The sequence below is a fragment of the Lepisosteus platostomus genome, chromosome 8 (genome assembly GCF_059453375.1).
Source record: "Lepisosteus platostomus isolate fLepPlt1 chromosome 8, fLepPlt1.hap1, whole genome shotgun sequence".
NCBI classification, from domain to species: Eukaryota; Metazoa; Chordata; class Actinopteri; order Semionotiformes; family Lepisosteidae; genus Lepisosteus; species Lepisosteus platostomus.
In genome coordinates this window covers 5,304,535-5,328,578 of record NC_142618.1, presented here as the reverse complement: position 1 = coordinate 5,328,578, position 24,044 = coordinate 5,304,535, and the positions used below count along the sequence as shown (strand labels likewise).

The following is a 24,044-nucleotide window of genomic DNA, read 5'->3' as shown; positions in this document are numbered from 1 at the left end:
AGATGTGTTAACTGTCACATTAATGTATTTATTTTTTCATTAACAACACGCGTTTAAAGGTACTCATTGGGAAATCAACTGAGATACGGTTACTTTGGAAGAGACGCCTCCACACAGACCGATGTCATTGAACTGCCAGGAGTGAAGGAGCTGTCAGAAGTCACCTGTACTTTACTCGAGGTAAAACTGTGCTCGTCACTGCTGAGACCAAAAGGGTAAAGTAATGATTATTAAGACATTTTCTTGTAGTCTAGCAAGCAAAATGTTTGCAAGGACATGTAAGAATGTGGTTAGGGGAAATGGATGAGGCGTACTTCAAACAGTCTAATTTAGTTCACATCCTAAAACAAAATCTTTCAATGTCATGTATTATTACTACATGACTAGTGCCCCTTAGTCCATTAAACAGGATATTGTTATCAATCTTCAAAGGTTGTGGAAAGACCACACCATGTGCAATTTAAAGTCATGTGCACTTTAAAAAGTTTATTTAAAGGTTCACCAATGTGTCTGGGTTGCTAATGGTGTTTGTTAATAGCGTATTTGTTTCCTTAAAATAATAATTTGAGGTTTTGTTGTTTGTGACGACTGGTGCTGCAGATTTGACACTTGATCAAGGAAGTAGTCTGTTCCACTGCCATTGAAGTCAGCATGGCTGCTTCTGGAACTGGCTGAATTTTCTTCAGAGTACTGACTCATGCAGTCAATTATAGTTGTGTAGTTAAAGTTTTGTTTTATTTATGTGTCTGAAACTGGTAAATTGACTTTCCTTGAATTTGCAATCATGTGTTTAATCCTAAAGTTTCTTGAGACAGTGTCACCTGTTGGTCTGCCAACACCACTTAACACCAGCAGTGTAACTGGCTCACTTGTCTGTACTGGTGATGCAACAAAACAATGACTACTGACACTGCCATTGCCTGCTTCAGTAAAAGAAAGTGCTTCCATAATTATTGAGCAGTGCTTTAAAACGAGTAGCATGACAAAACAAGTAGCAGATACTGTACAAGTAAAGGAGTTCACCATTACAAAAAGATGGAAAATCGAAGACTGGTCATGTAAACCTCCAGATTTAAGTGCCATTGAGCATCATTTCACACACTAAAGAATAGACTGAAGTCAGTAAACTCCAAGAGTAGGCACCAGTTCAAAGCATCTCAATGAGATGGTGTGCTCAGTGGGTATCACAGTTCACGCAGTTATGGTATAAAAGGGGTATGTAACCATCTATTCACGATTACATTCTGAAGTTTACTTAAAGTGACTGCAGCCGAAGACTTACAGTGTGGTTACTTAAAATCACTGGGGTGTAAACAAAATATTGTTTTGTCCTAATATAATCAATTTCCTGTTAATACATTAAATAATTCAAATATAAATGTATATTACATTGCTTTTATCATTGATCTCGTGACTGTGCATGCCAATTGCTTGACTGGACAGCCAAGTTTTACTTTCAGATTGCACTTTGTCTAATCCCGTGGTAAACGGTTAGATGGACCAGCCAGGGCATGGAGCTCTCTTGCACTGCAGGCAGGCACATTACTGGATCCCAAAAAGCCTGGAATTCCTGGCAAGGAAGAAGCTTGCTGTTACATGTGCGGTTGGACCTGTATCAGGGAATGAGCATGTTAACTCTAAAACAATACAGTGCACACAGACAAATATCTGCATATGTTAGCTATTAAGGAACAAGTGATAGGTTTATTCCATGCTGAAAAGAGAAAAAAGAAAACACAAAGTTTCGGCCGTGGAGCCTTCTTCGGGTGTGAGCTCTTAGTCAAGTAAAATTAATTTCCTTCATATTTTTATTATGTTTTTTGAACAATTGAAGAAATTGAAAAACCTATAGCAACTCTTTTTGTTAATACTGGCAACTTGTTCAAGAATTGAACTAAGGTGTACTTGAAAATTGACCTTAAAGAACTCTTAAACATTCTTAAACAACTGATTGACTGTGACTGACTTTTTCATTTTTTTACAAAACAGGTTTTGTGGGTGTTTCTCCAAGGGGTACTCTCGTTTCACACTTGATTGCTATATCGATTTTCTGATCTCTATATTGATTTCTGGACGGGACACCAGTCCATTATAGGCTAGACACGCCAACACAAACACAGACACGCAGTCATCCCAGAAGCCAGTTAATCTAGCAGAGTCTTTGGACTGTGTGAGCAACCCATGGCACCCGGAGGAAACCGAACGAGGGAAGAACACACAAATGTGCACTATTTCCACTTTACCAGTTTCTCGCATGATCCGGAATGCTGTTGGCTCATTGATCGATTCCAAGTTAGTAAACAGTGGCCGTGCCTTTTTGTGACCTGTCTTGGCATGCAAACGGCATAGATCAATCAATCATGAACTTATTAAAAACATCATAGGGTTACTCTGCAAAAATCTGCAGTTTTTTATAACACTTAGAAATCTTGCTCCTTAGCCTAATATAAAGCCAGATATTCTTGTTATACATAAAATTGAATTGATTCCCTTATTTTTTGCCTTTTGTCTGTTACCTGCATGTTATATGAGATAACCAGCTTTGTTTCTGAACATGCAGATGCAATGTAGGCTACAGAAGGGACTTCAGCAAGATGAAAGTATTTGCTGAACCATATTGTCACAACACTTCACAAGGCATGGTCTAAGAAGCACACACACATGATCGTCTCTTTGTGAAACAAGCACTTAGCACAATTACAAGAGAGGCAATTTAAGGAAGTAAAGTTATAGGTCTACTGGTTCTATAGACCAAAAGATTCCCCCCTGTTAATTTATTCATGATGCACTCCTTTCATCGGAAGAGGAAAATTCCAATATACAGTATGACTTCAGTTCTGTATGTCAGACCCATACTTAAACCTTGCTCCCTGTTGAGAGGACATATGGTGGCTTTGTTTTGGTAGCAGCACTGCCCTTCTTCTGAGATGGGCTTTGGAAAAGAAGGAAAACATGTTTAGTGTCCTCGACAGCTCTTCCTGCAGAGAAAGACAAATTGATCAACCGGCGGCAAGCTTGTACAGTTCCTTTGGACGTCTGAAGCATTTCTCACAAGCCCCTTTGACATTTCTTTATGTTATTTCACCAGAAGAAACTGAACTAAATAACATTAATTTATAAATTCACGTAACACATGTAGCCCACATTTTGTGTCTTTGTTTACAGTTTGATGTTTCATTCATGCACTTCTGTAAGAAAATTATAAAACGTAATTTGGATTCCCTTTTCAGCATCATCCTACATAAACAAGAAGCCAAATATTTCAGCACCTATAACTACTTATCGGTTCCCCCCATGCACTGAAAACTGCAATGTTTTGACTGCAGTTGTTGATATTTTTTCCCACATTCTGAATGGCATCTTCACTGTTTGCTTAAAATAAACATACCAAAATACTGTACGACATCAAGCAATGTAAGACTGTGTTGATTCTTCTTCCTGCCAGCAGAATACATCTTTAAATAGTCCAAAGGATTCACGAGTTACCTATTCTTTCTCTTAATTGATGAATAATATTGCCATCCTGGATTTAATACAATAAAATGAAAACTTAAACCCTATGAAACCTAAGTGTTAAACTAGTTTAAGATTAAATCAGTTTACTTAAGGACGTCATGTTTTGACATGTTTTGTATTTCTGAAAGAGATTTCTTCAGAATTATTCTTGCGGGTTGGGTGCTATTTCTGGTTACAAAATCTCTGAGAGCAGAGTGCACCACCAAAGAAAGCCATTTGATTGCTAGTACTACATACTGTAGGTTGGACAAGCTAGAGTGGTCAAATGAGACAGAGGTGAGTTCTACGATTAAAGGGAAATGCAAAAACACACTATGCTTCCACAGCTGAATAATCATGTTTTTTCTTTCACTTCTCAGTGTGGTATTAACCTCTCTTGATGCTTTCAGGTTCATGTGGGTTTATGTGTTTAGACTGCATACCTGACCAGCCACCCCTCAGTCTTATTACAAGTGTTAGGAGTTTTGTATGGATTTGAATTATTTTATTCTGGTGAGTTGCCAAGTGTGCTGAAAATTAATGTAGCCGTGTAAAGTAAATGTGTCAAAAATGTTGAAATCTAGTGAAGAGGGATCATGCATTTATGGCCTGGCTTGCTTCCTTTTGTTTTAATGTCCACAAGAGATGGTGTGATGTTGATTTGTGTGTTTTACAAAATCTAAAGCTTTTCTCTCTTTTTCATTATTTTTATAAGGATATGAAGGCTGTGAAGAGTGACCTTGAGTATAAACATAAGTTTTTGCAGACAGATTATGAAGAAAAACTACAACAACATTCACTGTTTCTGTATATGAGAATAAATGAAAAGGTTTTAGATTTAGAACGTCAACACAAAGAGGTTTGTAATTTCTGTTCTTCAGAGTAAGATCTAAAACTTTTATAAACTGTGTATGAGAATTGTTTTAAAAAATATGTGAACAATTTTCAGTTATTTTATTATCTGAACAATATTCATGAAAACATTGCATATTCTATAGTATTTTGTATAGTAATAAATATAATTATATCTGTTGGTATTTGTGGGTGCGACAGTCATATTAAAGCATTTGAATAAAGAAACATACAGTAAGATATTTTCCTGAGTCCATAAATCAGGAAAATATTATTTTATATTTTGCTTTTTAGAAAGGAAATGACCAAAATACCAACGATTTTTTATTTTTCAAGTCTGTAATTAAGTATCATTTTATTTAGAAAGTTGCAGTTCTCCGAAAAAGTTTTCAGCAGCAACTGTGTGATGGACTCACTGTCCTTAGAGCCAGCTACAAGGTAAGAATTATACAGCTTAAAACTCTTTGAATTGTTTACCAACAGTTTCGTGGGACTGTCTGTCCATTACGTGTTTAATATTTAATATGTGGTCTAGAAATTGGTGTGGATAATGTTTTTTTTTTAAAGTACTTACAAATAACATTTAATAATAAATGCTCACTGATCGAAGGAAGGTTTTTTTCTAGTTTCGAGTTAGGTAATAGTCACTGAGAAATGACAAGAAGTACTGTAAGTGACAAGGATCACTGTTTATGGATTAAGTGGTATTTTGGTTTTACAGAGATAAATTTTAGTATTGGTGCCAAGATGAAGAATATACCTCATATGAACGACAGAGCATGTAACAAATTGGGAGCAGGTTTTATTGCCATAGATAAACTATGAAGGTTTTATACAGGTAATATGCACAATATATACTGAACATGATATTTTAATGAAAATGGTTGTGTGTTTTCCAACATTTCTGTTTAAAATATATAATTTCATGGTTCACAGGATCGTAGTTGTTAATTTTGATTTCAGTATAGGTAAGAGTTGTACCCTTCATCAGAGCCGTGTGTGTATGTGACAAAGTCCTCTTTCTTTGACAGTTTCATTGAAGAGGGATCACAGATTTTAGAGCCTTACAAAGGCGTGTTTATTGCAGCTCGCCTGTGTGGATGTTTCATGTTAGGTGTTTCCATGCAGTGTGAAATCAATTGTTTGAGCCATCTGCTTCAATCATTTTTTAAATTTCTCTCCTAAACTTTTTTTTTAGGTCTGGATTTTAGGAGCTTGTTTTTTTAGTTGATCACATGTATGATTTTATTGAAATTCAGAGGTAACATCTTAAAAAAAAGCACATTTGATGTTTATTAAACCTTTCCATTTGTAAATTGATATTATTGTTGTTTTAGCGTGGTGACAGGTGCCTGGTCCTTGAAGTTTGTCATGTTGCATCTGTTATTTTTAGTCACACAGCACCTTCTGTCTGTACAGCAGTGTCTGGTTGGCATTTGAGAGACTGTTGCCTTTTTTGTTCAATCGAGTCTGTTATAGCCAAGGCTAAACACTGAACTTGGTGCAAAAGTTCAAACTAGACAATGAAATTAATAATGCAAGATATTGTAAGAGACTTTTCTAAGCTTTGATATTTAAAATTAAAAAGCCAGATCTGGGATAATGAAAATTTTCTGGTTGAAGGATTATGTTTTTAGGGTATTATTTTCAGTGGAGATCCCCAATTTAAAAACCCAACATGATATTGCAAACTATTTGACATTGCAGAATTATTATAATACTAGTTTTCAAAATAAAATACTAAAGGTAGCTATTCTGACAAATAATCAATAATAAAGTTAGTAACGCTATTTCCACTATTAGGCTTCTTCAAATATTAGTAACTCAGAAACTGTGGCCTGCTTTATTTTTTATGTATTTTTAAATATATATGCAACGTTTATTTTCTAGTTAACATAATACAATATGTTAAGGTTGATATTCTACATACAACTCAATTGTTTCTGTTTTTCAAGAAAAAATCCATATTTGTGATGATCAGATACTCTGAAATCTTACAGTCATGTCTGCAATCCTTTGATAGTCTCTGGCACAGAATCAAAGGGTGTTTGTTTGTATCACAAATCAAGTTTGAATCCAGGTAATTACTCTGGACTAGAATGCTATCTCAATATATTGTACTGCTCTGTTGATTAACATTTGTGGTGTTTGCAGATTCACAAATGTAACTGAATTGGAGTTTAATTTAAGTGTATGTCAAATAAATTAATTCAGTACCTGAATATAATGCTTGTGTTGTGTGTTTTACAAAATAAAAATATATATTAATGGTATGTGTGAGTTAACATTATGAGTTCAAATTTAAGAGGTGTTTTGTGTTTAATTTTATTTTTCTGAGCCTTAAATAACTGGATATTCATATACAATTTGTTGTAGTTCATTGTTATGAAATGTTGAAGGATGTTTTGATATCAAACACATGCTTTTTGTGTGGTATGGCAATTACAAAAAGTGCTTTTTAATTTCTATTCTTTAAAATTTTTACCAAAACATTTTTCTTTCTCGATTAAGAAATATTATTCAAGGGAGGAGGAAAAAGATCAGTCCTCTGGATCGAAGAAGGCAGGCAGATTGCACGAACTCATCAATGAAGTCCAGGAGAAAAATGCTATGATTGACTATCTAAGTGCACAGCTGAAGGAATATGAAGAACAGGCCTTTGAAGAGGTATTTGCTGTCACATACTGTAGTAATCTTCTGGCTTGCGTTCCAAGTCTCTTGAGTTCCTTATAGCCTGTGATTCATTCTTTTTTAACAATTTTCCACCCAAACGCACTAAGTTATCTGAATAAAATTTTTAAAACAGAGTTTTTTTTTTTATCAGGCTGTCAAAGGCTCATCACAAGTTTTGTTTTGTTTTGTTTTTTAACCTGCGAAAGACAAGGCAGGGCTTTGTGCAACTGGGGCAAATCAAAGTCTCATCTCACCTTCACTTACGTCTTTGTTGTAGCAAAACAAAAATCAGAGAAGATTTTCATTAATTAGATATTAGGAATCAAAAGGTGAGGTGATTTGTTTTAATTGCCATTTTTAATGGGTTTCACCCGCTCCTCTTCCCACTCCCCCTTGCCCTTAGTGTTTTAGTTTCATCAGACTAAGGACTGCTGCTGTGGGCAGATGGTGGAGAGAACACCAGCACAAAACCTGCCACTCAAAGTGTAACAGATGACTGTAGCTACAGAGAATTGTTTCTTTGTTCCTTTTGCTAATGAGGGTACTCATTGCAACAGGAGACTGAATAGTTAATCATCTGCAGTTCTGCTCTGAAACAGATGGTGGAGCCAGAGCTAAGGGAAACCAGTCCAAAACCCAGTTTAAACTGCTCTATTAAGGGAAATCAGAGATCCTCTTCTAACTTAAGTCATGTCAGACAATAGTACATAAAAACACATTGAAGAGGGGCAGTTTAGAAATTTCACACTTCAGTTCACAAAATTAATTGCAACATTTTTTTATGTGTTGCTTATGTAAAAAACGATCTGCATACAATCAGCTGTTGATGCTCAAACTCTGCCAAAGCAGAGAAACTGATGCCCAAGCCTATTAGGATGAAGAGCAGTTGGTACAGTTCCATAGTTCATGCGTGTCTGAAGTACGTTCATGGTTTCACATGCGGTTTCCATCTTGTGTTCCCTCAATTTAAAAAGTCGGGCTAAATGAAACAGAAATGATTTCCCCTTACAACCATGGAATCAGTCAATGTGTAAATTATCCCATCCTTACATAGTCTGACTGATAGGACATTTCATTTAGCTATTTATAGCTGTGAAGTTTGAGGCCAATTATTGTAATACTGATGGTTTTAGCAGAAAATGTCAAATTAAACACTTGTTGTATATATTAGTTATATTTATAGATAATCTTTCCTTCCACTAAATTAGTAGTTGGATGTTTTGTAGCTGTGAAACATCATTGCAGAACAACAATATAGTACAGTGAAATGAATACTTCATTCATGAACAGATGACATTGTTCAACACATAATGGTGATGCTGATATTTTGCTGAGTTTTGAAATTAAAAACTGTCCTTTTCTTCAGACGTACCTAATCAATTGGACAGTGAGGTCTGTGACTTTTACAGTATTCCCATCTAAAACAAAACCATATTCACGGAATCAAAACTTAAGCTTTTGTCTAATTCTATTCTGTGCTCTACTAACAAGGTACCGACCGCTTTTCAAAAGGCAAAAGAAATGTAAAAACAAAACAAAAAAAAAAACACCCTGAAGCATTCAAAGCCTTTGAAACGCCTTGCGCAGTCTTAAGTGTGACAGGCATGCAAAGCCATGTTAATGTTCAGAATATGAATTGCCTCCGGGTGGCTCCAGCACAAAGTGGAAAACCAACTGTGGAGATATCACAGGACCTGATGGACTCCATGTGGCTTCCAGTCTGCAAACTTCACCACTTTGACATGTGATGTGATCCTCCTGACACTGGCAGCACAGTCACTGAGGAATGGTACAAAGGCAACAAGCCCCCCCCCCGAAGCCGTGCACTTTGCAAACCCCCTGGTGTTGCCCCATCTATACTCCCCCTCTCTGCCTAGTTACCAAGAGCACTTGTTAGATGCACAGGGAGAAATGTGGGTGGAAAAGCCCAGCTGCCTCACTGGACTTCCATAATAAATTGACCTGAATGACAGGGGCACACAAACAGTATGATATGTATTATTCCTGTCAATAAAAATGTCCCCATGAATTATGGTCTTTGTATATAATGTACTGGCTTCTTTCTTCCGGCAAAACTATTCTGGGCCCAAGTTTTTTCTTTTTTGTGCTTTTCCTTTTATTATTCAGAATCAATCGTAGGAGGCAGAAAGTTGTACGATCGCTTTGTTGTTGAATACCACTCATATTTGCTACGCAGCTTGAAGTGTGCGCCTTTTGTTTTGCCGGTAAAAAAAAAAGTCAAAAGAGTTCTGTAATTTTTTTAGACCAGCCTGCAGCCATACGAGGATCCTGAGAAAGAGCTGCTCGCACATGAGAATGAAAAGTTAAAAGATGAGATTGACACCCTGCATGTCGATATTGAGAGGCTCAGCCACTGCCTGGACTGCAAAGACAAGCAGCTGGAGCACCTTGGTACTGTAAAGTATGAACGTTCGCCGTGTTTAAAAATCATTGTTGCTGATTAATCAGTAGTGTCACACTGGGTCTTTAGCTTTTGGATTTGCGAAGTTTGTGGGATTGGCCAGCCTCAATCATTTCAGTAGAGGAACCGAAGTGACCGGAACTGGATGTGGATGATCATTGTGCTTTTATTTTTTCTTTTTGTAGGTTATTTTTTTAACTTTGTAGTTTTTTTAATCAAAAAGTAAATTGGGGTGAGGTGAACAAAGACTAATAGCACAGCATCCAGCAGTACAGTAAAGAATATTATTTATTTTTTATGTAAAGTCCTTCTAGTTTAGTTTTATTTGTACACATCACATATATGTTATTTTCAGAGAAATAGGATTTATGGATATTTTGTTTCTCTATGGCTGTTATAGCACCACTGTAGTATGGATATTTTCCTATTTTTATATTAATCAGAAGTCATGCAGCATCATTTTTGATCATTTTAAGCATTACATTTGTTATCTCCATATGCGAGAGGCAAGTAAGAGATAGTAAAAATACAGCAGGTGGATTATCTCCAAGGGTTAAGGCAGGTGCTTGGGTTTTTGTTTGTCTACATATTTAATATGAAATCATTGCTATTGTAGCTTAGGAAAGAGCTCGAACAGGCTTTGTCGGGGATGTGCTTTCAAAATAAATATTAAATGCTGCACAGTATCTTGCTTAGTTTGGTCAGAAAGACAAAACAGGTTCAAAAATCTTTATCTGAAAACAGAGGCTCTCAGACCTCCATTCCCTCAAATGGATTAGACACAGCAATCTAGTAGATATTAAAAAGATGCGATCGACATCAACCATATTCCTTAATGCTGTTTGTTTTCTGATTTAATGGAGCATCCCATCTTTTGATGTATGATCCTTTCAACAAATAAAGAACCACCTGCTAAAGCACTTTGTATTGGCTGTGACAAACTCTAGGGGATGTCCAGGGTTAGCATTGCTAAAGAAAACTGGGCACAGACCCACACTTGGCCCTTGAACTTACCCCATAACATCTCTCTGTCCAGCCGGCTGAGCAGCGGGAGGAAGCCAGTGAACGTCAAGGGCAGAGCTAAGGGTCAGGGTCTTGCCAGGACCTTGAGCTACACTGAGTTCAAGTGGACTTTCTCAGGCTGACCTGTATCACTCCAGAGGAAAACAAAGGGGTGTAGGCATATCATTTCATGGTCTGCTTTATCCCTCTATTGTTTACAGGCCTCAGTCTTCAAACAATGAAAGAAAAGGCAGAAAATGATCAGATCACCATAAATAAGGTACACGTCTTGTTCCCGATGATGATAATTCTGGATAGTTTTTGTTCGGGAAGTGATCGGGAACATCTCAGTGCACTTTATGTCATCAGCCTTCTTAATTATGATTTAATTGCCTCCAGATAATAGATCAATTATATCATTGTCCATTTTTATGTTAAATACCTGTTAAATAGCACTTAAAAGGTGTTAACTGTTATTTCCGTCGTGCGTTTTGTAATGAATTGTTTTTCGAGCTGATTAATTATTTAAACACCAGCAGAACATGTTCCGATGTGTGTTGAGCTGGGTTTTACTCTCCTGCCATTAAAAATATCAAAATATTTTATTCATGAATTTGAGCTTATGAGATGCCGCTAAAAAGAAAAGCATTGTGGTTTGCTTTACTAGCTATAATTGTGTGTTTAGTTTTAAATCTGCACTAGGAAAATTAAAATTCACTTAAAAATTTTAGAGACCACCTTGGATGAATAAAAAGCGTACATTACTCTTCAGTTGTGTACAAATCATCACAAACAAATTGAACTTTAAGTGTGTTATTCTTGTATGTGAAAGTCACATAATCGTAAAAAGCCATCAGGCTGGGCTGTGGATAGTTGTGACTACAGATGTAGTCCCATGAGTAGTTACATTTGGCACCAGAAGTAACAATAATCTAAAAAGAGCAGGAAAGATAACCAGGAATTCAGTTTCAAGTTCTAAAAGATTATTTTTTTGTATGTGGAAGATGTTTTTATGTTTAGGTGTTTAGATGTTTTTATAAAGATGTATCCATTGTGCTACCAACTCATATCGGCAATATACTGTGTTCCCTCAAAGACACGTCTGCTCGTATTTCTCTGTCCATCTCAGAGCCTTGCCTTCTTCGGCAGCTACACCAACCGCTGTGTGTAAGGGTGCACAGTGGTTGTCTTCTCCTGACTGATGAAAACCTGATTGCTGCTTTAAGTGGTGTTGGCGGACCTGCAGGTGTCACTCTTGCTCTTCTAAGACGATTGTCCCAGTGTGGTGACTGGGGACACTGTAGGAGGTGTTCTCCTTCGGGTGACGCGTTAAAAACCAAGGTCCTGACTACTTGGCAATGAACAATCCTATGTCGCTCTTCAAAATTATCGGGGTGTTAAACGGGGTGTCGTGGCTAACGTCCAGCCTTGGCTTGTACAGCCTGGCTTAGCTGAAGCTCTCCCTGTATCAGCTGGTGGAGCAGTGTCTTATTGCACTATGTGATTTGCTGTGTAGCAAAGTTGAACACTGAATGCCATGTGTCAGCCAGGTGAGTGAAGTGGGTTGCCTCCTATATGCACTGTTTTAATGCAAGGAGTTATTATATATAATCTTGAGCCAGTTTTTAAAATGCAATGCACTTAAAATAAACTTCTCGGTTTTGTGATTTCCTCTTTATCTCAATAAATTGAGAACTGGCATCAAGCGTCATTTAATTAGATGGCAATTTATATTTGACTTGAATAATTCTATTTCTCGAGTGTAGTGTTTATAATGTAAAATCTATTCATTTGTAAAATGAATATTTAAATAGACTTGTTAAAAAGCATTGATGGAACATACGTTTATGTCAGTAACTTTAAAAGTTCAGCTCCAAAATATGTTACTGGTATGAGAGTAATTAAAAGCAATATTAAATATGTGTTCTTATGATCCACTAGTAATAAATATGTATTATGCGTATTATTTTTTATTAATCGCATATTTTAATGTATTATTGTTATTTCTTTCCAGTTAGTTGCTGAGAATGAGAATTTGAAAAGAGACCTACATGTAGAAAAAGATGCAGGCAGAAGTAAGGTAGGTAGATTATTTTGTCATCATTTTAAATGTGCAATGACCTGTGGGCGACATGTACATGACACGTTTTGGTACTGTTTAAAAATATAATGCGCAGATACTGAAAGATCAAAGACCCTTACGTAAGCAGTTCTTACCCACTGAGGTTTAGATGTTGCATTGTCTCTTCGAATAGAACTTGTTTACCCTGTCTTACCTTAATAGGAAACTTTAATTGTTATGGACCCTTAATAGGATCTGTGGATTTCTGACAGCAGAGGCTTGGAGCAGTGTTCCCAGTGCTTCCATAGAGAGTCAGGTCAATGGACAGGAGCTGACCATTCTGTTGTAGAGCAGAGGTGGTACAAGCAGAAGTGGTGATGGGAGTATTAGGGTAATTCCTTACAGTTTCCTTTTGTCCTCATTTTATTTTGGAGTATTTAAAAAAAAATGTGATAAAAAGCCAAACTTATTGCCTTATTGGACAGCATCTCACCTTTGTGGCATCGTTCCCTTTGTATCTGCTCCGGGGTGGCATTCAGCAGATCTGGAACCATAGAGAGCCAGTTTAGTACTGTACTCCTGGAGAAAACACATCGTTCAAAAGGAGCAGATTTCATTGACTTTACCATTGTAAACGTACAGAAACAGGCTACCGGGACTCCGTCTTAAAAATGTGTTTGCCCCAACAAAACACTTTTGTTTTCCTTGTTCGTGTCAATGGAAACCATCCGGATAACTTTAACCTTGCGAACAGACTCCATCCACTAACCCAGTCCTAAGCAGGGAATATTTCTGCTGGAGGGAGAGCAGGAGGTCCATTTATTTATTCTAATTTTGAAGAGATCTTTCTTTATGTGTTTTTTTTTCACTTGATGATGAACTATGCTGCCTAACTATTAAGAATCTTTGGATCGGTGTCAGCAAACTGCAGCTCTGTTTTCTGTTTTATATGGTTGAAAACTGAAACAAAATGCAAAAAAAGCCCCAGGGCTTCCTGCAGGCAGTTCCTTTCTTCAGCCTTCTGACTGCTTCTCACCCTGTGGTTCTCACTAGCTCGTTCTTACCCTACAGAAGTGCCCAGAGATGCTTTTGTTTTAATGAAAGTCCTGTATGTTTGATTCAGACAAGAAAATAAAAGAAAAATCTTGCTGCAGATGTAAAATGGGGGGAAGAAAACCTTCCATATCAACAGCCGTAACAAAAATATTAGCACTTTTTTATTGACACTTCTTTTTCGCCTCTCAAACCTTACACCATGTGTGAAGTTAATTAAAGGCTCCTGTGTTTTTAAAGATTTCAGCACAGTTAGTGTTTATCATAGACATGAAGGATGAATAGTGCTAACCAACACATTCAGATTGGGTAGCAACTGGTAAGTGAAGAAAGTGAAGCCTAAATTATTTTATGGTGGGTTATCTGTCTTCAATGAGAACACTCAAGTTAATAGTTAGACAGTGTAAAGTCTATCCTATTACAGATAGGAATGTATAAACATGTCTCATGGATTCAATGAACACCAGTTGGCAAATGGGATTTGTCGGCATTATTTTGATGTGAATTGGAAAAGAATCATTTTGATCTTTTATTATCACCATAAAGATTGATTATCTTTTTGTTGATTAACTGTTCTAGTTTTTATCATGGGAAAGTGCCAGACATATGAAAATTTTAGCACAACTTATAGTAAGAAGCTTGCAACTACCACCATTTTCATTACAATTACTTTTGTAGTGTATTGCATGAGATTTCACGATGCCTAATGCTTTTATTCATTTTTTTGTTGTACTTCATAAAAAGCCTGCAGTGTAATGGAGCTGTTCAGTTTCTGGGATAAAGTTAATTTGCAACACATTTCCCAAATTTCCATTTTTTTGATTCTGTGATAGTTCTAGTTGGACAACGTCCAACAATTGTTTTATAATATAAACAGAAGTACTGAATATTCACATTTTCTTTCTTATTATGAATTCTTAAACTAAGTGTATTTCCACAAACTGAAGTTTCCATATCTTTTTTTTTGTATTCTCTGAATTAACTCTTTCTTGATAATGTTATCAGTGACCCTGAAATACCTGTCTTTCATGTTAAGAGTGTTTATGGGTAGTTAAATATTACCAAAAACACCCCTTTCTGGTTATATGTCATTTTTAAAAAAATGTCCTGTAAGAATTATTAATATACTAGCAGACATTACAAACACATCAAGTTCTATTACGAATTCCATTCAGTTAATTTATTTAGGTGTACTGTGAATTGGGTATAAAGTGGGAATACTGCTCAAAAGGTAAAAGCTAAGCATTGATGTTCATAGTGAAACACATCCCTAGATTTCGGTTTTGGCTATGGCATCATTTTATCGTTTTAAAACACATTTATAACAGGAAAGTGGGGAATGAGGTGTAGGTCATGTGGTGCATCTTAGTCAGGTACTCCTATTCAAGTTATCAAAAGTTTCTGTGTTCATTAAGAGCTCAAACTCAAGCGTGCAAAAGATATGAGATTGACTGGCAGTAACTTCACACATGTCCCACATGGATGTCAACCTAGCAGTGACTGACACCGATGTGCAATACATACATACCCGATATGTCATAGGGGGGTGCCATTGATTCCAGACTGAAGCAGAAAGACTTGAGTGACACTTCATCACTGCATCATCAAATTGAAGAGGTTAGGAGATTTCATTCAGATAGTGTCCGTCCATCTACTAGACCATCACTACAGTTCTTTTAGTACAACCAGCTGATGAGCATCTAGAACAACCCAGACCCAGTTAGCTGTTCCTGGATCTTCAGATTTGGAGACAATGCATACATTTTGGTTACAATCATTTGATAAATCTACAATGGCAACTTCATGCCGCAGAAATTTATGGATTGTACTCCTGAAGTTGGTATTTAAACATGAACGAATGTTGTCAGAGGTTGGTATTTTCTAATGATACCCATTGATATGTGTTATTTGGTAATGTTACAACTCATAATGGAGAAACTATGGCAAGTTAACTGTGCCTATGTAAGGAAACAATATCTTTGTGGGGGTAACATTATTGACAAGTCATTAATACCAGTGGTCAGTCTGTTACAGCCACTGATCGCACTGCCCTGGATGCGCTTTTTAAAATTTGCCAATTGTTTGTTTTGTTTTAGAATTATCAAGTTTAGTTTTGCCAAGGTTCTATGACCTATCTTTGCAGATGCACGTGTACCATTTGAAAGAGAATATGAAATGTAGAAATGCTCCTCTAAAAGTCTTACGTTTTGGGCCACTGATCATTACACACACTGCACGCACGCTCTGTAGTGCCCTGCAGGTGAGTTAGCACTGACTGGAGGATCGGTGCCACTCTCCAAAGAACTTAGGGTATTAGCCACAGCTTGGCTGGGTAGCTTGTTCCATACTCACATAACAATTTGGATAGAAAATGCTCTCGGCTTTAAATGCATTTCTGTCTAGTTTCCATTTACTCTGCTTTATGTTTCCCTGTGAATTGTAAAAGGTTCATTATTATTATGAACATAAAGCTTAGATACTCTAATGACAAATTTGCAGATAAAGCTGTTCTTTCATCTTTCAGTAAAACAATGCATACACCTGCAAACCAAGGACCACACCAAACTTTCACCTTAAACAGAAATTTAAGTCATGTAAGGCCTGCTGCTGTATGACTGGATTTAAGTCTAATGTATGGCACACTTTGACAGACAGGCATGTTAATTTGAATCACTGCCAAAGAAAGCCACACTGATCTGTCATTTTCTTTACAGATTGAATGTAGGAACATTCCAGTGATCTCTGTGAAATGTCTTCACCAACCGATGACACTCAAATTGCATTTATGCTTTTGAGCTATATGACACTCAGCATATTCATCACTGTATGGGGTTTGCAAGCATGAATTCATGTTGCACATGAGTTTCAGGAGTGCTTGTTAGAATCCTGATTGCACAAAGTAAGTAGCCTCACAATCAAAGATAACAGAATACATCTATTTTTGTCCTACCTAATGTCTGTCTTAAATCTAAGTTTACTTATGTCTGTTAGAATCTTCAAATTGAATCTACACTGCAGTTATTGGGAAATGATTACTGGCAAACTTCATAGTGTGATCCAAAAACAAAACTAACAACAAGTTCTTGTTGAGACTGAGAAGCTGGCTGGTTGCAATTGCTTTGAAATGTTGGGAATGAATTTCAAATGTCCATGCCTCGAAGTAGAAGATATTTTCATTCTCAAGGAGCTTAAAATCTATGCTGCATCTGCACAGTTCCCAAATTATTCAGAGGAGTGTTTGCAAGGGATTCACTCCTGGGCTGACTGTGTACCTTATGAAACTAATGAAGAGATAGAAGACATTGTGCATTAGAATATCCCTAATGCTGACTTCATTCTCACATCTTGATGACATCCTGCTGTCATTACTGCTTCCTGCCTTAGTAACTGAATAAGTAACTAAATAAGGCTTTTGACATTTTACTTCATGTTTTAGATCTGTTTTTCAGTTTTCACGATAATGACCTGTTTATAGAGTAATAAAAGTATTCAGAGATCAAGTTCTTTTCAGATGATGCTATTTTACAACATAAATATGTATATTTTTTACAGTTTTCATCCTGTTTGTTATTGCTAATAACTTATTGTAACATTGAAAGTATATATAGACAAAAAATGTATGTTTTTCCTAGCTAAACTATGTTTGCTGTTCTTTTATGTACAATCTTGTTTGACTGCACTATTGTGCTGTATGCAGTACTGAATGTTATAGATTAGAAAGTGTTTTTAATAGGTGCGCTGCTTCTTTGCAAATGCCACATTGAACGTATTCAAGAACCCCAGTGAATTCTCTGACAATGACGTGTGACAGCCCTTGCTGGCTGCTGATATATTTTATGTGCTTAAACAAATACAAAACAAACAACTGGGAATAGAAAGGTTATGGCACGAGAGCAGATGGCGCCCAAGACCTTTAATGTTCAAAAAAAAATGAAAAACTACCAATAAAGACTTCCTTAATGTCATTTCAATCATCAGTGAAAAGGATTATACATTTTTAGTGTAGCAGTTGACGTTTTCTCCTTTTGTTTGCATTGCCACAATATCCTTTGTGTTGTGACTGACAAACTCAATGTTAAGTTCTACATAGTACGTATGCATAAAAATGTAAAAATGGAACTTTTTCCACATTATTTTTGGTGACTTTGATCAATGATGCAGAAAATTTGCCTCCATAGTTGAAAATCTTTGAGGGAGGTTCCTAATGAGAAGCCATAGCATTTCCCAGTGTTTTCTTTAGAAAGCACAGTTGGAAATAAGCTTTTCCTGGTGAAAAGACTTAACAGCCACAGCCTAATCACTTGACTTCTGACCAGTAGACACAAAGTTCAATACTTTAGCTTATTATTTAAAGAGTTCCTGATGAATTCAAATCAGGAAGTAAGATGATATAATTTGAGAAAATTATACTCTCAATAAAGAAAATATAGTTAAAATGATTTATTTAGTAAATCCATTGGCATGCAAAAATCTTATACATCTTAGCCACCATCAGCAGTTACAATATATGATTATCCACTATTTACTCAAAGCTCCCACTACCATTATAACAATTGTGAATTTTATTAAGATCAGGTTTTTGAAGATTCAGATCATTGATATCATGACTTATACTCATTTTATTAGTGTGGATGAGTATATGTCATGATATCAATGATCTGAATCTTCACAAACCTGATCTTAAAATAACCTAAGGTAAATTATTCATGTCAATCATCAGAATGTTTACTTATTTAGTTAATGTTTAGTTAATTCTGAGACAATGTTAAGTAATGTTACCACAGTTTCAGGACTGCGGATCAGATCTAATTCTGAGGGAATCCACTGGGTTAACTTTGTTAGTGCCTTTCAGGCTTTTGAATTCTTGGATCTGTCACCCTCATAGTCTTCTCTGTTCAAGACAAAGGGTTCATTTCTTTTCGCCTGTCAGAGTAGGACGTTGCTTTAAACCACATGTCCAGGACAAGTTGCTGGGAGCCCAGAGGGTCCTGGCTGCCTAAGCACAGCCTTTTCTTTGGCAGCACGCTGGCCATTGTGTCCTGTGGCTCAGGGACTGTGGTCGATGACCCAGGCTTGCAACCCGACCCGGTCTCAGAGCTGTAACGCCTGGATCATAGAGTTCACCCTGTGCTTAGGCAAGGTCTTTTACTGGTTTGAGCTACTCTGGAGCTACCCAAAGGAAAATAACACTCTCTAAATTTCTATATTTATGGTTTATATCTATTTCTATACTCGTATCTCATTTTGCAAAACAATGTCTGTAAGAGAATGCAGCCAAATCTGTTCCAGAGGTATATCTGGTATCTCTCAGCCTAGTACAACAACATGTTTTTGGTACTGGGAGGACCTGCCAGCAAACAACATTATAACTAACAGGAGACTTTTCTGTAATATTTGTTCACACATTTTACGATGCAGTGTCACCTGGAGAAGAAAAAGATCTAGCCAAGTCTGCTTTATTTAGGATCTCATGTACATCCTCCTTAGGAATTTGTTGTTCATTTGGAAATTTTGAAATGATATGTAACGAATAGGACAATGAGGTAAAGGCGAACCTTTTCTAAACCTTTTTCCGATTTCAGGATTCAGGGGCAGAAAGATTGGATTTCAGTGATTTATTTTTTTCGCCAAAGAGACCTACTAAAGTTATCAAATAAGTTCATAACATGAGGGACTGAGCTAGAAATATCTGCGAGAAAAAAAGAAGATGATCACATAAAGTGAAACCTTTTTTTGATCACTGTAAGTCAACGGGGGCTCCACTAACACGTTGTCTAATAGCTAGTAGTTGTAAAAAGAGAAGAAATATTAGCGGTGACAATGGAGAGCCCTGTACTGTACCTCTGCCTTTGCCCTCTGATCTGAGAGGGCATCACTGACCCAATCCAAACACAAATTAATTGACCGTGTACAGATGTTTTAAGTGGTCAATACTGTACCATTCCAGAACAACCGAATGGTAGCTCTGTCCTAACTGACAAAATGCCTTCTCTGCATCTAAGGAAAAGACTCAACAAGAGCTGGGTTGATGAGGGACCTGCAAATGTATGGATCTATCTTAGTGATTCTATATTTCAATTTCAACACAATCTGTAATAATGTTCTGTCACCAGAGCGCTCTGAAGGTTCTTTTGCATCCTCTGCAAGCGTGTATGTATGCAGTGTGGAACTTCATTTTCTCTTACATGAGCCCTGTACAGCCCATATCTCACACACTTGCATTAGATCTGGCCTCAGAGATTCTGTTTGCCTGTCTTTCATGTATTCACTGTTTTCTTTGTTGTCTCACACTGTTAATGTAGATGGCAGTCTTTCTTGGATCTTCTGCTGCTGAAAGTCCCTGTGTGGTCTTCTTCGCACAAGAAGTTGTTTCGATTCTCTAAATCTCAGATGTTAGATACACATAGTTAATTACAGCTTTTGTAATACTAGCGAATACAAGGTTGCTACTAATATCTTACTTCCCATAGATTTTAGAACATCAATTTAGATGGTTGCTGCACTTTAGTCCTGGGGGTAAACAGAGGTGACTCATGTGGTACGATGTTGCAAATCTACACATTTCCACTAAGTTGGAAGTTCCCTACTCCGTTGGGCCCCTGAGCAAGGCCCTTAACCCCAACTGTTCCAGGGGTGCTGTACAATGGCAGACCCTGCGCTCTGACCCCAGGCTTCTCTCTCCCTATCTGTGTGTCTGTGTCTCATGGAGAGCAAGCTGGGGTATGCGAAAAGATGAATTCATAATGCAAGAAATTGTATATGGCTAATAAAATGATCTTATCTTATCTTAAGTTGTCTTATAAAATATCTGGTCATACCTATACTTTAGACCATAACCCGTAACTAAAAGTCTTGCAGACATATATGGGTGGAACAGGCAGCTCCATTTATTTATTTTACTGGATCAAAATGTTTTGTAAACCCAGTATTTATGGATAATGATTGTTGGCATTGCCCTGTGACGAACTGGCATCCTGTCCAGGGTGTATCCCGCCTTGCGCCTGGTGCTTGCTCTCTTGTAGTCTAAGGCTCCAGCTCCCCCATGACTCTACTGGATAAAACAGTTTAGAAGATGGATGGATGGATGGATGGATGGATGGATGATTTTGTGCATTATTCTGAATATGAAAATAAAATAATTAATAATTAATAATAAACATCAATAAACAAATACTTTTTGTGTATTCATCTGAGTAAAACATTGAAAGATGACTATAATACATCTTTTGAAGTTTATGGAAGTACAGTATGCACAATTAACTGGAAATGTTATATTTTTGCAGTTAAAGAAACTGAAAGAGGAAATGGAAAAAGAAATACAAAGTATGCAGACCTCAAGCAAGAAAACGGTAGGTAATGAAACTGCTCTTATACAGTGTAAAGGTACATCATTTTCAAAATCTTTTTATTCTAACAGTGTTAGTATTGTTTGAATGATTTTAGAATGACACTTATAATATGATTTTAGAATGAACAAACCCCTAAATACTTTATTGCATTTAAATTTTGGAAGACAGAATCTGTTTTCTGTACATTGAGTTTGTAACCCGAGTATCAGCCATAGTTGTTAAAAAGATGAAATAGGCTGGTGTGGGAGATTTCAGGATCTCTTAGATACAGAATACCAGCATAAAGGGCTGCCTTGTGTTCCTTTAAATATATATATATATGCTTTATGTCCTGATCTGATTCTTTGGGCAAGGGGTCAATGTAAAGAACAAATAGGATGGGAGATAGTCGGTATCCTTGACATGTCTGGCTTTCTAAAACAATGTTGCTTGTGTGGTGGCCATTTACTCACACTCTGACTAGGGAATTTGAGTATGGACTTCTAAAAGGCTTAACTGGCTCTTCTGTGAAACCAAACCTCTCCAATACCTGAAAAAATGTTCCCTATTTACACAGTCAAAAGCTTTTTCTGCATCTAAGCTCACTAGGATTGTGCTGATCTGTTCATTTTCAATATGTTGAAGTGTGTGGAGTCCTGGCCTAAACATTGTCCTGAGTTTGACGAACATGAATAAATCCAGTCTAATCCTCCTCTGTAAATTCTGATTTAAAAGTCTCCAACCTTTTAGATGTAATCGAGGCATATAGCTCTTAGTCCATATTTAAAATTGAAATTGTCCCAAACAAACTGCATGCTGTAGTTCCCTGTCTTTCTTCCTCTTAGGAGTAAATGAGATTATTGCCTCTCAACAAGAGGTGGGACCAACCCCCTATTTAAGGGTCCAACTGAAAGAAGAAGGGAGAAGAGTGGACATTTCTTTTCAAAAAGTCTTATACCACTCTGATGGTAGCTCATCGCTACCTGGTGATTTGTTAGTTTTTTGCTTACTTATTGGCGTGTCTGATTCATCTTGTTTGATTTCTTTTGTCAAGAGGGCATTTTGCTCTGTTCCAATTGATGGCTGATCCAAAGAGTCTAAAAAGGTTTTTATAATCTCATTGCTTTCCTGTGCTGGTTTGGGTATACAGAGTTTTATAATAGGATTCTCAAATGCCTTGTCTATGTCATTGAGGGTGTTGGACATTTTTTTGGTCTTATACATCAGATTGTGTTTGAGGCTTGCTGTTTACACAGCCTTCTTGCCCACTTTTTTGTAGCCTTAGGGCTTGATTCATAGTAGGTTTGCCACAAAAATCTGTACTTCTTCCCAAGTTCTTCCTTGTATAATGCATCTATTTCTTTCCTTGTATTTTTAATCTGTCCCAAGACTAATGAATCATTGTTCTTCTTATGTTGGTCTTCTAAACATTTTAATTTGCCCTCTATTTTTTTTACTACCATAACTTCTTCTGAGATTGGTGATAGTTATCATTCATTCCTATAAGTAGTCTTGGCAGCATCCCAGAGTATGGCAGGGTTCTCTATTTACTTGTTGTCATTATTTACTGAATATAACTAAAGGCCAGTTCTTGTTTGTTCAGCAGCTGATTTATTATTGAGTATACCTGTATTCATTCTCCAAACTGTGCTTCTTGGTCTACTGTTTAAATGTAAAACAAGAAACACAGCTGAGTGATCCGCCAGATCAGTATTTCATGTTGTACATTCTTTCACTTTATGCCTTTCTCTACCAAACATAAAATTAATCTCCCTCGAGGTTAGTCACTTTAGCCTGTGTTGCTCTGTTGCCTCAGTGCATGGATCAGGATGTCCCTCAGATCAACATTTGACTGCTTCGAGCTCCTAAATACATTCAGTATGTCACTAACATTGGTACCTTCTGGTTTATGCTGTATCATTATTGAGATCTTCGAGTTCTTTTAAATTCATCTTTTAACTCCTTGAGTTCCTTCTTCATCTCAGTCTTCAGATCGCATATTTCCTAAGGCTCATGATGATTCCCCATAAGGTTTAACTTGCATTTTCCATGTTTTGCTCTAAGAAGCTCTAAGAATTTGGCATCATCTTCTGTTCTCACAGCAAGATGTTCTTGTGCTTTCTGTTTTGGTAGACTTACCTTGGATTTTTCCCCACTCGTTTTATGGATTGTGAAATTAGCTATGCTTGAAGAATTTTGTGGGGTTTTACTTTACAGCAGAAAGCAGAAACGTTACCAGAATTCCTATGATTGTTGCTTTAAATGTGTGGAGCAGGTTGTTTATATAACAAATGTTAATTGCTACATCAAAGTACAATGACCACAGATCTTGAAACCACAAACTTGTCGAAGGCGCAAGTATTCAAATACTTTTGCAATGCAGGTATTTAAAAATACTTTTAAAATGTCAAAATGAAGTCGTTTTAATTGTTTTCCAAAGATGCATCAATTAATTTGTTGACTAGTATTTATGTGTTCAAACATTAAAGGTCAAATGTTTCCACTGGACTAATTTTTATTAGACTTTAGACTTTGTAATATGAATAGGTAAAGGTAAGCTTTTAAAGGTTTTTCAGAAGCTTTCTTTTTTTCCAACCATACTGAAACTCTTTAGTTACAGTTAGGAAAAGAGTGAAGCATTTTCTTTTAAAAACGTGTACAGCATGAGGAGCAAGTAGGTAAGGACATCTAACTTAATCAATTTTAATGATGGTAGCTCATTCAATACTTCAGAGGTTTCAAAGCCATATCTGGAAGGCCAGTTGTCCAGTCAATGAAAACTTAAGATTCTAAAAACAAAGAAAGGATAACGTACTCTAAACATGCTGTGTCTCCCAGGTATTGATTTTAGCCATGTGGGTTTGATAAAAAGCAATCTGCATCATTGTATCAACAGCAAAAAGCATTGATCAAGATGTCATGACACATTCTTGTATCTAAGTATTAAGATTTTCACATGTAAACCAATAGGATTAAAATAATCACAAATAACAAGTTTGAGAGGTATTTTTATTTAATAATATTTTTAGTTATAAATGACAACAACAGGTTGATTGAAACATGTTATTTATGTTTTAACATCATTACTGTCTGTATGTCCTGCCTATGTATTTGAAAGGAAGAGCTATTCACAATGTTATGTACCTTATAATTTATT

At 36.5% G+C, this 24,044-nt stretch overlaps 1 protein-coding gene across 2 annotated transcripts in view; it reads left to right on the top strand.

Moving 5' to 3' along the window:
- Positions 1-24,044, top strand: part of c8h10orf67 (chromosome 8 C10orf67 homolog) — a 36,233-nt gene that overhangs the window by 1,229 nt on the left and 10,960 nt on the right. The window contains exons 2-9 of one of the 2 annotated variants that reach the window (XM_088642186.1): positions 60-180; positions 4,211-4,354; positions 4,711-4,785; positions 6,859-7,014; positions 9,285-9,432; positions 10,666-10,724; positions 12,459-12,524; positions 20,843-20,908. In XM_088642186.1, the coding sequence (XP_088498312.1) occupies positions 60-180; positions 4,211-4,354; positions 4,711-4,785; positions 6,859-7,014; positions 9,285-9,432; positions 10,666-10,724; positions 12,459-12,524; positions 20,843-20,908 (835 nt within the window). Of the gene's footprint in view, positions 1-59; positions 181-3,673; positions 3,793-4,210; positions 4,355-4,710; positions 4,786-6,858; positions 7,015-9,284; positions 9,433-10,665; positions 10,725-12,458; positions 12,525-20,842; positions 20,909-24,044 lie in introns of those variants that run through there. The other variant, XM_088642187.1, reaches the window with a different exon arrangement.